At 33.4% G+C, this 14,986-nt stretch overlaps 1 protein-coding gene across 2 annotated transcripts; it reads right to left on the reverse strand.

Moving 5' to 3' along the window:
• Positions 1 to 1,859: 1,859 nt before the first annotated feature.
• Positions 1,860 to 13,610, reverse strand: LOC112016931 (protein ENHANCED DISEASE RESISTANCE 2-like). Of its 2 annotated transcripts, XM_065774664.1 has the most exons (21): positions 13,069 to 13,609; positions 11,654 to 11,728; positions 11,298 to 11,351; positions 11,121 to 11,186; positions 10,979 to 11,040; positions 10,718 to 10,848; positions 10,596 to 10,642; positions 10,422 to 10,519; positions 9,670 to 9,765; positions 9,497 to 9,561; positions 9,332 to 9,403; positions 9,077 to 9,223; positions 8,668 to 8,975; positions 6,368 to 6,431; positions 6,061 to 6,236; positions 4,751 to 4,852; positions 4,547 to 4,613; positions 4,337 to 4,479; positions 3,426 to 3,521; positions 2,758 to 2,859; positions 1,860 to 2,196 (listed from the first exon to the last, which is right to left on the reverse strand). In XM_065774664.1, exons 1-21 carry the CDS (start codon positions 13,219 to 13,221, stop codon positions 2,104 to 2,106), a joined length of 2,217 nt encoding a protein of 738 aa, XP_065630736.1. In that variant the 5' UTR covers positions 13,222 to 13,609; the 3' UTR covers positions 1,860 to 2,103. The 2 variants fall into 2 exon arrangements, with proteins under 2 accessions (XP_065630736.1, XP_065630734.1); XM_065774662.1 differs by lacking the exons at positions 1,860 to 2,196; positions 2,758 to 2,859; positions 3,426 to 3,521 and having other exon boundaries at positions 4,343 to 4,610; positions 13,069 to 13,610.
• Positions 13,611 to 14,986: the final 1,376 nt, after the last annotated feature.

Raw genomic sequence — 14,986 nt, forward strand, 5'->3', positions numbered from 1 at the left:
AGAATGTGGGGGGTTTTCAGTTTTTTTATGGCCGGGGTGGCCTGTCCATAACTCTTAAGACATTCCTAAAATCTGTGTTATTGCTAATTGCTCTTGCTTCGTTAATACATTTTTTAAGGGAAAAAAAAAATGAAAAAGTTTAGTACAGCCCAAAGCTACAATGATTGTACGCACTACCCACTTCGTATGGCCTAAATTGAAGTGATTTAGATAAAAATTACTATCATTTTAATATATCAAATTATTAAGAAAATTTCATGTTTAATTAACTTAAACACATTTATTCACTTAGGTTACATTTGGAAAAGCGTTAATGTGATTTCAAAGAGTGTTCTATCTTTATGATTTGTTTCAAATTGACACTTCTACAATTTGATACTAAACTAACATTTGTTGCCCACTTGCGCAAATAACCAGTTTAACTTGTGTGTTTGAAGTATTTTTATTATTATTTTTTGTTTAAAATTGCCAAAAGTTCAATTATCCATAGAAAAAAAAAACTGAAAATAAAAAAATAAATAAGGGTTATGTTAACGAGTGCCGTAGGGCATTGGTTAACAATCCAATTAAAGAAAGTTTTTATGGAAAAAGAAAAAAAAATAATTAATGTTTTGACAGTTTTTTTCATTTCTCATAAAAGTGATATCAAAACTTTCTTATAATGTATTCTTAACTAATACCCCAACGACACTCGTTACCATTTTCCAAAAAATAAATAGAAAAGGCTAATCCAAACTCTATTGATTGTAGGGCGAGGAGCTGAGTTGCTCTCATAAATCTTGGGAAGAATGCTCCCTAATTACTTACCATTTGATTCTTGAATTGAAAGGGCCCAATCACGATCATATTAAAATAGGCTGTGAAGCCCACAAGGCACAATCTAAAACCAAGTTCGGATATAAATAAGAACTCACTTACCATCATGTTGGTTACACCCCTATACCGTTAAATTTCATTGAAATTAAATGCTACTTGATAGCTTCCCAACTGTCAGCTGAACTGACTATACCGTCAAAATTCATTAAAATTAAATGCTACTTGATAGCTAACTGTCAACTGAACTCCGTAGTCCAGATTTTTAGAAAGGTATGGTTGTCTTGTCCCCCTATCCCATCTTATGTTTATTGGGTTGACCTGATGTATGAGCAGGACAAAATGGTTGAAACATTTTTATAACTTTTTTTTTCTTTCAAAATTAAAAAAAAAAATCCATTTAATTATTAAAAACATTTTCCATATTATATTTATATATCTATATATATATATATAAAACTGAAGACTGAAAATATTATATATATATATATATATATATATGTAAAGCTAAAGATTGAAGATAACTGAAAGACTTTAATTGAATAAATTTAAAATGTGAGTTTAATTTTTTTTTTTATGGTTAAAAAAGATGTTTGGAGTTTAATCTTCACTTAAATCAAAACTTATTAATATCTTGGTCTGATAATGAACTATCATCAGAAGATTTTAAAACCTCATTAAGTTGAAAAACATGTCAGACACAGCAACATGTACCACCTTAGGTCTGAAACTATCAAGGATGATTCATTCTTACCTAGTATGACATTCACTCAACTTGTGCCTTTTACCCTTATTTCAAATCTGTGCATACCATTTTTTTTTTAATTAGATACTTTCATTATTAAAAACAATGAATTTATCGTTACAATTAGTTTACAAGTGCTTAGTATAGCACAGCAATTTTCATTTCAACAAGTTTATTGCTCAAAGAAATATAGAATAACTATATATATTTTATAAGTAATAAAGAATTTAAATGTAGCCAAGCGAAAAAAGAAAAAGAAAAGAAAAAACCCAAACAGAACAAAATAAAAACCAGGACAATATGCTTGATCTAAACAAATCATATATCTAAATCAAAGAATAAGCACCAACAAGAAATTGCATCTTTTTGCAAAGGTTGATTATCAACATTAATGATATTTACATCACAACAACCTGGTGCCAACTTGATTTCTATTGAATAAAAGAATGACTGCAATTTTGCAGAACCAAACATCCTGAATTTCCCATTATCTACTCTATAACCCCCAACATTTGGTTGGGTTTTGAGGAAGTATTAGGAAATAATTATGGTTTCACTAATACTGCTTTGGAGGCATCAAGATGGTTAAAACGGCAGGTTCCTAGAAGATACTCTGGGAGCTCCTCTGGCGTTTTCGCCTGTGCATAACAAATTGACATTTAGGCTTTGTAATGAAAAAATGTGATTGTCAAGAAAGGCAATCACTAAAGAAGCAAAATATTTTTATAGTAAAACTTTCATTTCTAACTTTTTTATTTTTTATTTTTTTATTGGGTGTTGAGGTTTACCCATATGGTAGAGAGATACCAGTTTCTTCAAACTTAAAAATGCAAGTAATTACGGAATCAGCAGAAATTATGTTCAAATAGAATGTAAATTTTCTGCTTTGAAAGATTTTTTTTTTTTTTGAAATCGCTTTGCAAGATTTGAATCTAAGATCTAACATCTCCCCCGCTTGAGATATCCTTGGAATGAAGTGAGATGAGGAGATTTGAATCTAATATTTTACCTCCCCCCACTCAAGGTATCCTTGGAAAGAAGTGAGCCAAGGGGAGAGAAGGGAAAGAATGAGTATATTCCATTGATCCCTTCCCCGCTTCTATTCTATTTCCCTATCCAAATTAGGGAAATATAAAATAAATAAATAAATGTTATAGCCAGTGCTCAAAACTCTCACTTAAAAAATAAAAAAGTATTACCTCTATCAAGAATGCCAACTCCATAACGAGGTTGTTAAGGTATCCGAGAACAAGACTAGACACACCCCTTGCAACTGTTGAAGACCCAACATTGACCCCAAGCTGCATTGATTGTCATTTAGCAGAATTAGCTTATGTGATAAATAACCACCCACATGACATACAATTTTATTTTCAATGTCAGGATGCATATCCCTGACTTTGGCACAGTCCTTTCTACTTGTGTCTCTACTCTGTTCTGTTACCAAATCTTAATTTATCATACCAAGGCACAGAGGAGTGTGTATAACCACCCACATGACATGACATACAATTTTATTTTCAATGTCAGGATGCATATCCCTGACTTTGGCAGAGTCCTTTTACTTGTGTCTCTACTCTGTTCTGTTACCAGATCTTAATTTATCATGCCAAGGCACAGAGAAGTGTGTATAAACTCTCTGAATAGCAGGGAAACCTTTCCAACAGATGTTGAGAGGCACATATGCCAATCCAATGAGTACAAAAGTAATCGAATTTGGGCTACAGGAGGACGAAGCCTGAGTTGTGTGTGTATGCGTGCACGTGTTTGAGTGTGTGCGTGTGCAAACATGCGCTCGCATTTTACAAGAGGACAAAGCCCAGACTACACAACACAAATAAAGGAACAACAGTTCTTGTAAACTTACCTCCAAATAGTTCTTCCCGTGGAAATAATTAATTTCAAGGGCTTGGCCAAGAAGGCATGCTTTCTTTCCTACACTCTGCTTAACTATCCATGAACCCTGAGAAAAGAAAATGCGAACCCACATGAACCATGCACTATACACTGATGATAAATGATGTTCATGGAGCATTGTATAGGTAACAAGGTCACTTCAGGTCCAAGGAGGGAAAAAAAGGAAGTGCATATAATACATTTTGCAGATTGCAGGAGCTATTTTGGTTATATGAGTCAACCCAATACACACACATACATATATATCGACATTAAAACAAGTAGAACATCTGTATACATGAGCCTTATGGGGAAAAAATGAGGCAAATGCCAGAATCTCAGATATCAGATCATATGGGAAACTTAAACTGCTAAAAACAGAGATCTCAGGAGACCTATCTGGGAATTGAGAGGGTCTATGTATTTCAAAAAATAAAGCAACACTTTGAACTTAAAAGATATGAAGATGCATGTACAAACAAGAAAAAAAAAATATAGTTTTAACTTTTTGCCCTTAGTTTCTACTTAAGCAGCAATGAAGCCAATGATTAAAGCACAAAAAAGCTAAAAAGAGAAAATGTTTCAATTTAGCAGAGAAAAAAAAAAAACTCTTCCAAGAGAAAGGGCCAAAGGTCACAGGTGTGGGGAGAGAATGATAAAACATAAAATGAATTCATAATCATCCATGAATATGTGGAGAAGCACCAATGAGAAATACACACTGACTTGTTTAGCTCAATGAAGTTAAAAAAAAAAAAAAAAAAAAAAGTATGTTGCTTTTATGTATCCTTGAATGAAAAAAGGGAATAAGACTACTGTTATGCTCTGTGATGTTGTTGTTTCTAATCCCACAGGACTATGACAAACATTTTAGGTACTAACCTTAGATATATATGGTATGAGCTTAAACCTTGAATTTCTATATGCATCATCTCCATTGATAAAACTCTCTAGCAAGGGTGCATTTGCCACAGGAGTATTCATCATATAATATAGAACAAGGTTATATGTTGTTGAGCCTGGATCTGGTCACAGAAAATAATATGATTAGTGTTAATCCACAAGATAAAAACGAGTAATATAGATATGGACAAAAGCTTGAATTGACCTGCATGTTTACAATGAAGAAGAACTCTGGCCCACCCTGTGCCGCATACTTCTGCACCATAGATCTTATAAAGTTTATTTGCAATCACAAAGATCATCGTGAAAATGCAATGAGTGCAATTAATTAAACCTGTGATCGAGGGCTATGAATTGAAACTAAGAAGAAATAATAACAAACTAAATATCAACCTGAACAATACTCCCAGGACGGCCTGCAAGATCATCTTCTCGCTTGTCAGATTTCAGCCAATCTGCAGCAACAATTTGCATCAAGGTGCTCTTTGCCTTAACCTAGAAAGTAAACAACAAATGAATAGAGAACTTAAATAAGAATCACCAATTGAGACTATAATGCCACCTATTTTGGAGTTTCATTATTTGGATAAGTAAGATGTTTAAGAGGAACAAACTAAAACAATTTTAATGGAGTGCACAGGATTAAAAACTCTACAGAAACTAAATCTCATGGTTTAAATACTGTTGCTATTAGTGGTTATGAGACATTTTTTTTAGGGTGTGTTTGGTTGGGGTGAAATAAAAAGGAAAGAACAAAAATGAGAGAAAATAGGAGAGAAATTTTTTTTGGGGGGGGGGGGGGAGGTGTTTGGTTGGAAGTGAAAAGGAGGAGAGAAAATGGTGGGGCCTGGTGGTTTTCTCTCCGGGCCCAAAAATCAATCTCCTCAAATTGGGGAGAAAACGGAAGAAAATGGGGAGCCAGAGGTTTGGATGAAATTGCCCAGCACATTCAAATTTTTATTAACATTGATTTGTCTTTTTCTTCTTTGCTTTTTCATCTTTTCAGATCTTACCATTCATTATAAATTTTTTTTTAATGTGCTCATCCTTTGCTGTTTTTGTCTTTTCTGATATTATCATTTTTTCCTTTTTTTTTTTTTTTGGTGTTCATTTCTTTTCTCAACAGTTTTTTTTTTTTTTTTTTGAAGAGGGTTGTTGAACTTCTTGTGCTTTTTTTTTTTTGGCTGCATGATGTGTTCATTCATACATAATTTTCTAATAAAAATATAATGTGTTATTTTTTGTTTTATCTAATAGGGACATAATAGTAAATTTATACAAACTCTACTTTCTATCCTCTTATATTTCTTCTCAACTAAACAAAAAAGTTTTCTATCCATCCACTTTCCATCTCCCCAACCAAACACTTCTGATAGAAAACTAAAATTTTTTCTATTCTCTTACTTTTTCATCTCCTCCCCATTTTCTATCATCCTACTTTTCCACCCCTTCAACTAAACAAACCCTTAAAGTATGAATTTTATTACTATAGAAATTATAACAATCCATTAGCATAAACCAGTTGTCATCACAGAGCATATGCAGTTTAGCATTCCAAAATCATGCAATTCTATGCATGATTGCAAACCAATTTGTTATCCTTTAATTGGTGAGCATGGCAAACATCTTACTGAACATACAAGCAAAACTGTTTTCTAGACACTGGGTTCAGCTTCATTATTACTAAAATTTGTTGTGCATACCTTCTCATGGTCTTCCATATAATTCTCTCCACGAATTAGGAAAGACGAAGGATCCGCTTGTGTCCAACTGCAAGCTAATGTACAAGTTGGATCTTTTGGAAGGGTTGCCCCATAGCAGCATGGGATAAAGTCTTCCCTTGTCATCTCTTGTAAGTCCACATAGCCCCTTTTTTGAACTGCAGCACATAATCTCCAGCCATCATCAAATAATACAAAAAAGAAAATGCCTAAAACTGCTAGAGGAGAAAAGATATGCAAATGAATTCATATGCTAAATTGTACATACTGATCACCAAATCTCGAATACCTGCAAGATCATGCAATCTTTTCACAAGACCAGCAGCAGTGGATAATTTTGGTTGACGTGTATCCTGTAACTCTCAATGCCAAAGGAACCAAGTGAGAAAGCCAAAACACCAATTCATGCAAAGTTTAAACTCATTTCTAAAAGCAGAGTACCAAATACAAATATAAGAGTAACTACTACCAAAAATCAAAGGCCTAAATGAATGAGAATCTTTGCATAGAGATTTATGTGCACAAGAGTAGTGAAAAATGATATCCACATACGACAACAACTAAGCCTTAGTTCTAAAATTTTGAGGTCAGCAATGCATCCTCAACAAGTAGTTAGGGTTGGTCACATGTATTCTTTTCTTGCATTCTATTCTATTTGAAGTCATACTCTTTGTTACTTAATTGGTATGTCCTTTTTATTACATCTACTAATGTTATTTTTGGTCTTCCTCTACCATTTTTTGTTCCCTCAACTTGGATCAACTCACGTTTTCTTTCCAGTATATTAATCGCCCTCCTCTCCTTTGAACATGATCAAACCATCTCAAGCAACTCTCCCTCATCTTTTCATCAATATAGGTACCCCTATCTTTAAGCAGATGTCATCATTTTGAATCTTGTCTTTTCATGTATTTCCACTTATCAATCTCAACAATCGCATTTTAGCTATACTCAAGAATAGTTTGCTTCTTAACAACCTAACATTTGGTACCATAGAACATAGCTAGTCATATAGCAGTCTTATAAAAGTTTACCTTTTAACTTAATAAGTATTCTACAATCACACAATACTCCTAATACGCTTCTCCACTTCATCCACCGTGTTCTTATTCTATGATTCATATCCTCTTCAATCTCTCCATCTTTATAAATTACTGGTCCAAGATATCAAAAGCTTAGCATCTCTTGACCATGAAGAATTAATAACCACATGCTAGCCTAAATTAGAACTGAAGATAAATATGATGTTATGGTGGTAAGAATGTGTATAATGAAGATCCAATTACCAACACAAAATGCTCAATGATATAAATCTATGCATGTACATTTACATAGTTATATACATATGAATATGAAAATAGCAGCAAAAACCACTCAATTACCAATAATCCTTTACTACAATGTCAACCATGTTTTGTGAACACCTAGAAGGTATCCAAAAGTTAAAAGACAATGAAGTCAACCAACTGTTATAGTTTAGACTTTATACCAATAGACTCTCTGAGAGCATCCACAGTAGTTGTGCTATTTTTTTAGTTATTTGGCATCACAAAAAGCTACTTTATCTATTTTACCTACTAACTTTACAAAACTTCCAGCATCAGTGGATCTATTTTACCTTTCAACACAATAAAATAATATAAACATCACAATAAAATAATATATCTACTACATTATTTTATTAATTTTTTTCTCTCTCTATCTCAGTGCCATGCCTCTCCACTCTCCACTCTCACTTCTCACTTCTCTCCCTTCGTTTCCCAGCAAGTCTTGTCGCCAAAAAATAGTGTGAACACACAGAGAGGCTTGGTGGTGGAGTTCCAAGTTGTAAGCTTGTTTGCTTTAGGCTTTGAACGCCAAGAGAGGTTCCAAATCTGGGTTTTTCAAAGCTTGGGAGAAAAGGAAATGGAGGATGAGAAGCAAAAAAGTGAAAGGTAGAAGAACATACAGACTCGGGTTCGCCATTGTTGTCTGCATGTTCAGAGTGAGAGAGCTTGTAAAATAGTAAAATAATAAAAAGTAGTGTGAACACACCAATAATTTTTATTTTTTTTTATTTTTATACCTTCCAAAAATAGCTGTGCATTGTAGTTGTGGAGCCAAAAAATATAGTTTTGGCTCCACTATTGCAAGGTACATTTTGATATTTAGTGGTGCTAAAAATAGCTATATAGCTATTTAGCACCACTATTGCTAGTGCTATGAGAAAGGCATTTGTGCCTTCTGTGGCTTCTTCCCATGATCTCAACACTGACTCAAACACATAATTTCAACATCATCCAAAACACAAAGTTATATAGAGACACACATGATCCCTAAGAAGATGTGACCATTGTAGAAGGAACTTCTCTCTTAAGTCTAGGTTCACATATTACAAATTTAAATGCCTTCTGAAAAACAGGTATGCTAGTGCTTCTATCACTTTCACCTAACACTTAACCAAAACTCAAGCACATCATCAGAATGAGCATTATTCAAACACAAGTTACACTAGAAGATTTCACCATAACAGAAGGCCCCAGCTCTAAATTCCCTTTACTAGTTACATAAGCAACAAGAACAATGTTGAAACAAATGGTATGGTTGTACCTGGGAGTAGGTATCAGGGCCAAAATCAGGAGACCAGCTACTTTCAGATTGATCATAATCTAATGGTTCTGGTACATCAAAAAATTCATCAGCAACATCATTCAAGCTAACTAGACTTGCATGTTCGGAAGGTGTTTTCTCCATTTCTTCAGCTTTATTTTCCCTGGTCTTCCCATCCCCCCTCGGTGTATGAAATTCAACCATGCTATCCCCTTCAATCTGATTCAACCTAATGTTTCTTGTCAACTCTCCTGATGATAAATCAAGAGTATAATTTCCGAGTTTTGCTTTAAACATCTCTCGTAATGCTGCATATAGAAAGGGGGAAAAATCGATAAGAATCAAATTATCTGAAACAACCATAGATACATAATATACATGAAAAATTCCATCTACAGTTGAAAGCTACCAGCGATTCTCCCAAGCATACGGATGGTAATAGATCGGGCTGAAGAAGGCCGTAGATAAGATTTCCAGAATTTCCAATCAACAGCAGTCATGTGCTTTACAACTGACTGTGTTCCTTGGTTCAGAGGTGATATAACATATCCTCCACCTGTAGAGAGTGCAGACTGTGAACTCCATATATTGAGATACCGTATGACAAAATAAAATCAACGAGGAGTAAGAATGTTGTTCAATCTAATTTTTAAGCATACATTACTTTTAAGGCAGGCACGGACATAGCCCTTCTGAGGTGGACACTTCTTGTGAAACACGGAATGGTAGAGAATAACTGTGACAGGATAAATCATAGGAAGTCATCTTCTCATTCACATTGAAATGTTGATAATACTATATTCACATATTCGCTCCAAAATATTATTACCGTATGTTCCACCATCTTCCCTTCTCCAATAACGTCTCAGTAACAGATCTCTTCGCTTCATTCCCCTGCATGGAATGATATGTCAATGACAGAGATTACTGCCAAAAAAATATAAGGGACTCTTAAACTACTGGCTAAAAACACATCATTAACATCAAAGGTAATGATCTAACCAAGGTAACCAATCGCTATATAACTGCTTGTGAATAATATCAGTATGACCATCAAGGTGCTCAACCACGCTGCCCTTGTAGAAACAAAAGTCCCATCTACAAGCAAATTTGTAACAAACAAGCTTGATATATGATATGTTGAATTAAAGACAACTACATAATACTAATGGTAATTAAATGCATAACAATGGGAAACTATTAAATCATTTATGAAAAGGGCACCTGACAGTCAGATTTTAGATCTATTCATCTTCAATTGCAATTGGATAGCAGGCTTCCCAAAACAAATGTGTCACTTCTGTGACTGAAAGCTAGTGTGGTAGGAATAATCTAGGTTAATCAGAGTTTTAGACAGTTTAGGGATTGTGTTGGAGGATTGACATTATATGTCTCTAATTTATATAATCTGCAGAGTATGAGCTCTCACTAATGGCCTTTGCAGTAGGAATGGTCACTAACCACATGATTTTCTATTCCTCTATTTTCTTTTCTTGTTTTGGCAACCATGACTATTACAAAAGTTTTAATAAAATAATTTTTTTTTTTTTTGGAGTGGGGAGGGGTGTTTGAGCAAGAAATAAAGGATCCATAAAGTAATGGTACTCAAAAGCTTGACAGTGCTATATATCCTAAGATCAAATTTCTTCAAGCATATGGGTTTTTGCTTTAACATTGAATTGAAGCCATTGAGAATATGAATTTTAAAGAAATATGAAGCTTCAACATAAGAAGAGATGGGATATTCCACTTACTCTGATCTTAAGGGACCAAGAGACATAAGTGTCTGGAAAATGGCTTCTGAAGGTCCATCAACCACACCCACAGCCATTATAGCAGGATGATCATCCCACTGCTGACAAAAGGAACATGTTTAACAACAAAAATGTCTTTTGTAACCAATGAGTGGTGAATAGAAGCCTACCGACCTTCACATGGGAATCCTTATCTTTAGCTTCTTTAAATAGCCGGAGACCTGAAAAAAATACCCAAGACCATAAACATGCAACTGCAGCTAATTACAACAGCATATTGTAAATTTTATTCTTACCATTCTGACAACCAAATATTGTCCAAGGTGAAGGAGCAATAACATCCGAAGTCACAGGATCCGTTTGCGTAGAAGACCAAAGAGTCCAGTCAATGGAACTAGAGTGGTTTAACCTTCTAGAACCACTGAATCTGCATCCATGAAAGAATTTCTAAGTACCAAAAAATTGATTAATTACAAGATTAGATGGACAGGACTGAACAAGAGCAAGAAGTTATGCCTTTTTTAAACAAGAATTCTGGGATAAAAGAGTTATTATACCTGAAGGGCAGCCATCTGCTCTTGGAACAACCCACAAGATTATCTTCCACATCAGGACCACCCTATATAAATGCAGTCTTTAGTCTCTTATATTAAGCATAATTTTCCTACAAAAGATTTGAAAAATTGAGCAATTTAAAACCTTTAAAGCTGCTTCCTGAAAGAAATGAATCCATCTTGCCGCTTCTTCAGGACTGCTTGCTCCCAACTATAATATTTAGAATCATAACTTAAGCATGAAAATTATATTTAAAAACCACCTTTTTTTTTTTTTTACAAAACAGTTACCATACTTTCTAGTGATAATTAATTACCAGACCTTAAGTTGATCATTGTGATTTGAAGTATTATAAAGCGTGAATATGAAGAGTACCTGCAAGCCAAAGGTGATGCAATTACAAACAAATCACAGCCACAAGCTAATCAGAAATTATAAGCTAAAAGATATAGGGTCATATTAACGGATGCCCTTAGGGCATTGTTAATAGATCATTTTAGGAAAGTTTTAATACCACTTTCATGAGAAATATAAAAAGTTGTCAAAAGTTAGTTATTTTTTCCTTTTCCCATAAAAAATTTCGAAAAATAGTTCCTAAACCAATACCCTTAGGGCATTTTTTAACTTTTCCCAAAGATATATCACCAAAAAGCAAAAACACTACATAACATTCATACTTTTCTATGAATGCTCTCCCTTCCGTTGTCCATGACCCGAATGCAGGAATCTATAATAGCACTTCTAACAGGATCCTGAGAGAAAAATAAAATAAAGGCTTTTACGTTTAGTTCTTCTACCAGATAACATTGTAAAGAATGTCAACCAAACAGAAAGGGAAGACATAGATATGATAACATTCCCATTTGAAGATGTAGACAAGCCAAACTATAACTAAAGCATCCCAATTCAGTTTTGCATGCACATTCTAGTTATCTTGATTTTTGAACTACATAAGCAAAGACAAATATTGATCATATTTCATTTTCCTGACAGCAAGATGTACACTGAGTAACAACGGGGAGAAAAAATTGGAATGTTAAAAAAGAAAAAATTGATAGGGAGAGTTTTTAGCCAACAATCTGCACAGATTTGTACAAGTAGAATTCAAACAGCCAAATTTTAGTAGAGCATATTTAAAATCAGCGAGCCCTTCACTTCGAAAGGATGTTAGTGAGAAAGGCACACAAAGGGGGAAAAAAAAGGCAAAATCCAGTGACAGAGGTAGCACATGTATGTTCTACGACGCATAAACAATTGGCTTGGGTAATTGAAATAATTTCTTAAAGGCTTATTTTCTTCTTCTTCTTCCTTTTTCTTTTTCTTCTTCCTTTTTCTTTTTTTGAGGGAAAAAAATGAACCCTTTTTCCCTATAGAAAATTTTAAAAGAAGGTTTTTTTTTTTTTTTTTTTTTTTTTTTTTTTTTTTTTAAAAAAACCAAATTCCAAAGACTGGGATATCATCATCAAGCTTCAGGGAATAATATCCAATTATGCAAGTGAAGATTTAAGGGCATAAAAAATCCACAATAAATTTTACAAGTGGAGCCAGAGTGAAATTAGTGTTTTAATCCTCTACCACTTCAACCAAGCTAAACTTAAGCCCATTGAGCCCAGATAGTGCAACAAAAAAGTTTATGATATAACAAAACATATTCAAAATCAAGTTTATGCTAATGTATTTGTTACTAAAATTTAAATGGAAGTAGCATACTCCACTTGAAGTAAAGTAGGAAAAAAAAAAGGTGCATATATCACCATACATATACCCATATAATGAAAGAACCTAAATAACTCTTCATTATAAGTGAGTGAGTGTGTGTGTTATACAATCCACTTCTCTCAAATACTAATAGATTAATTAACAAAATTCAATCAAAATAGATAATCTCTAATTCATTGCATATGCTATACACTCAATCTATATAATATTATGCTTATCCATCATCAACCAGCATTCAAATAAAGCAATTTCCAACACCTAAAACTCACAAAACAAAGCACATAATACACTAAAACATTCAACCCAGCAAGCAGCAAAAAGAAAAAGTTAAAGGAAATTTTAAGAGAAAAAGAAGTTGAGTGCTTGGATGGACCTGATTATTGGAAATGGGAACAGATTTGAAGCTTTTGAGATGGTAATCTTCGAGAATGAAGTAGCGTTTGCGAGAGTACTGTAATCCAATCCGATTGGAACGTATGAGATATAGCCACCCCTCCATTTTTTCTTCACTTTCTGACGTACCCATCTCACTCAAACACTCAAAAAAAAAAAAACAAAACTCAAACCCAATTCTTCTTTTTCAACAACAAACAAGACCCAATTCTTCAATTTTCCCAATATTATTGTTTTCTTTTTTGTTTTTGTTATTTGTTACAAATTCAAATCCATGCAAAATGATTGAGAAGCCAAGAACAGAAACAGAGAGAAGAGGATCATGAGAATAGAGATGGTGAGGAGGTGAACCTCTGAGTCTGAGTCTGAACGATACAAAGCCACAGCTATTATAGGCGTTGTTCAGGGAATCATTGGGTGTGGCACCTCTTCGGAATTGCGGGTACAACTCTCTCTCTCTCTCTCTTGCTTTCTCTCTCCTCTTTCCCTCCCTCTGTTCCTCTCTTGGAAAGCAACTGTATATTGTTTGTATTTATGATACAAAAAAGTGTGACAGGCAAACAAATACTATACCAATTTACTCTTTTGCCCCTATCTTCTCAACCAATTTGGATTTTGGAAATTAATTTAGGTTCCGACACGAGCGGCGTTTTAAGAGCATTTGATAATAGATGATTTTAAAAAACTTTTAACACCACTTTTATGCATAATGCTTCCTAGAGCTGTTAAAAAATTCTGTTTTTTTTTTTTTTTTTTTTCATAAAAAGTTTCTAAAAATGTTGCCTAAACCAATGCCTTATTCTTAGGGGTGCAATCCTTAACTTTTCCTATTAATTTAATCAACTTTTTTTTTTTTTGGCATCTTACTTGGAGACAAAACCTTTTCGTCGGTCTTCTTTAACTTAAAAAATAATAATAATAATAATAAAAAACCTTTTTGGGGTCTATATTAGGTTTGAAATTGACCATGGTGATTCACATGTATTTATGAGTTTGGAATAAATTTAATTAATTTTTTGCTGATTTTTTATACTGAAAATGAGTTAAAAGGTTTAAAAAGTTGTACAAAAACAAAATAAACTACGGTTAAATGAAAAAGTTGATGAATGAATTAGAGTAAATGAAAAAAGAGTCAAAACTAAATCTTGTAACTCAATTGATGCTTTCTGATCTTTTTAATAGAGAGATCAAATAACCCTCAAGTATCAAATTATTATTAAACAAAGGGGAAATGTTAACAGATGCTTTAAGGATAATAATTTAGGAATTATTTTTAGAAACATTTTTATGGGAAAATGATAAAATAATTAATTTTTCTGAAAGTTTTTAATATTTTTCATGAAAGTAGTTTTAAAACTTATCTAATATGATTTATTAACAAATGCCCTTAAGGCATCCATTAATATTTCCTTATTAATAATTGCCTGAAGAGCAACCGTTAACATGACAAATATATAAATAGTATTAGTGGTTACTAATTAGCCTTTGTTAACGGGTGCCCTTAAGGCAATTGTTAACAAATCATTTTAGAAAAGTTTTAACACAAATTTTATGGAAAATAGAAAAAACTATCAAAACATTAGTTACATTTTTTTTCTTTTCTCATAATTTTTTTTTTCTAAAATGGTTCATTAATAAATATCCTTAGGGCATCCGTTAACATTTCTCTATTAACAATTGCCTTAAAAACAACCGTTAACAGGACCAACTAGTAGTTACTAATTAGCCTTGAATTTTTTAACCAAAATTTAAGAAGTAATTAAGTACGGAGCCTACCACCGCACACGCTTGGTGTGATGGTCATTCCACAAGTATAAGTACTTATGGGGTGTGAAGGGTAAGGTTTGGGTTCAAATTTTCAGGAAGAAGTTTCACACACATATACACTTAGATTAGGT

Source organism: Quercus suber, unplaced genomic scaffold (assembly GCF_002906115.3).
Source record: "Quercus suber isolate HL8 unplaced genomic scaffold, Cork oak 2.0 scaffold_96, whole genome shotgun sequence".
Taxonomy (NCBI): Eukaryota; Viridiplantae; Streptophyta; class Magnoliopsida; order Fagales; family Fagaceae; genus Quercus; species Quercus suber.

Excerpts from the sequence above, each read along its gene's own strand:
- LOC112016931 (XM_065774664.1), bottom strand. The coding sequence starts at position 13,221 with ATGGGTACGTCAGAAAGTGAAGAAAAAATGGAGGGGTGGCTATATCTC. Across the intron at positions 6,237-6,367 it reads AAGATTGCATGATCTTGCAG|TTCAAAAAAGGGGCTATGTG; the intron begins GTATTCGAGATT and ends TATGTGCTGCAG. Across the intron at positions 2,860-3,425 it reads ACGGGAAGAACTATTTGGAG|CTTGGGGTCAATGTTGGGTC; the intron begins GTAAGTTTACAA and ends CAATCAATGCAG.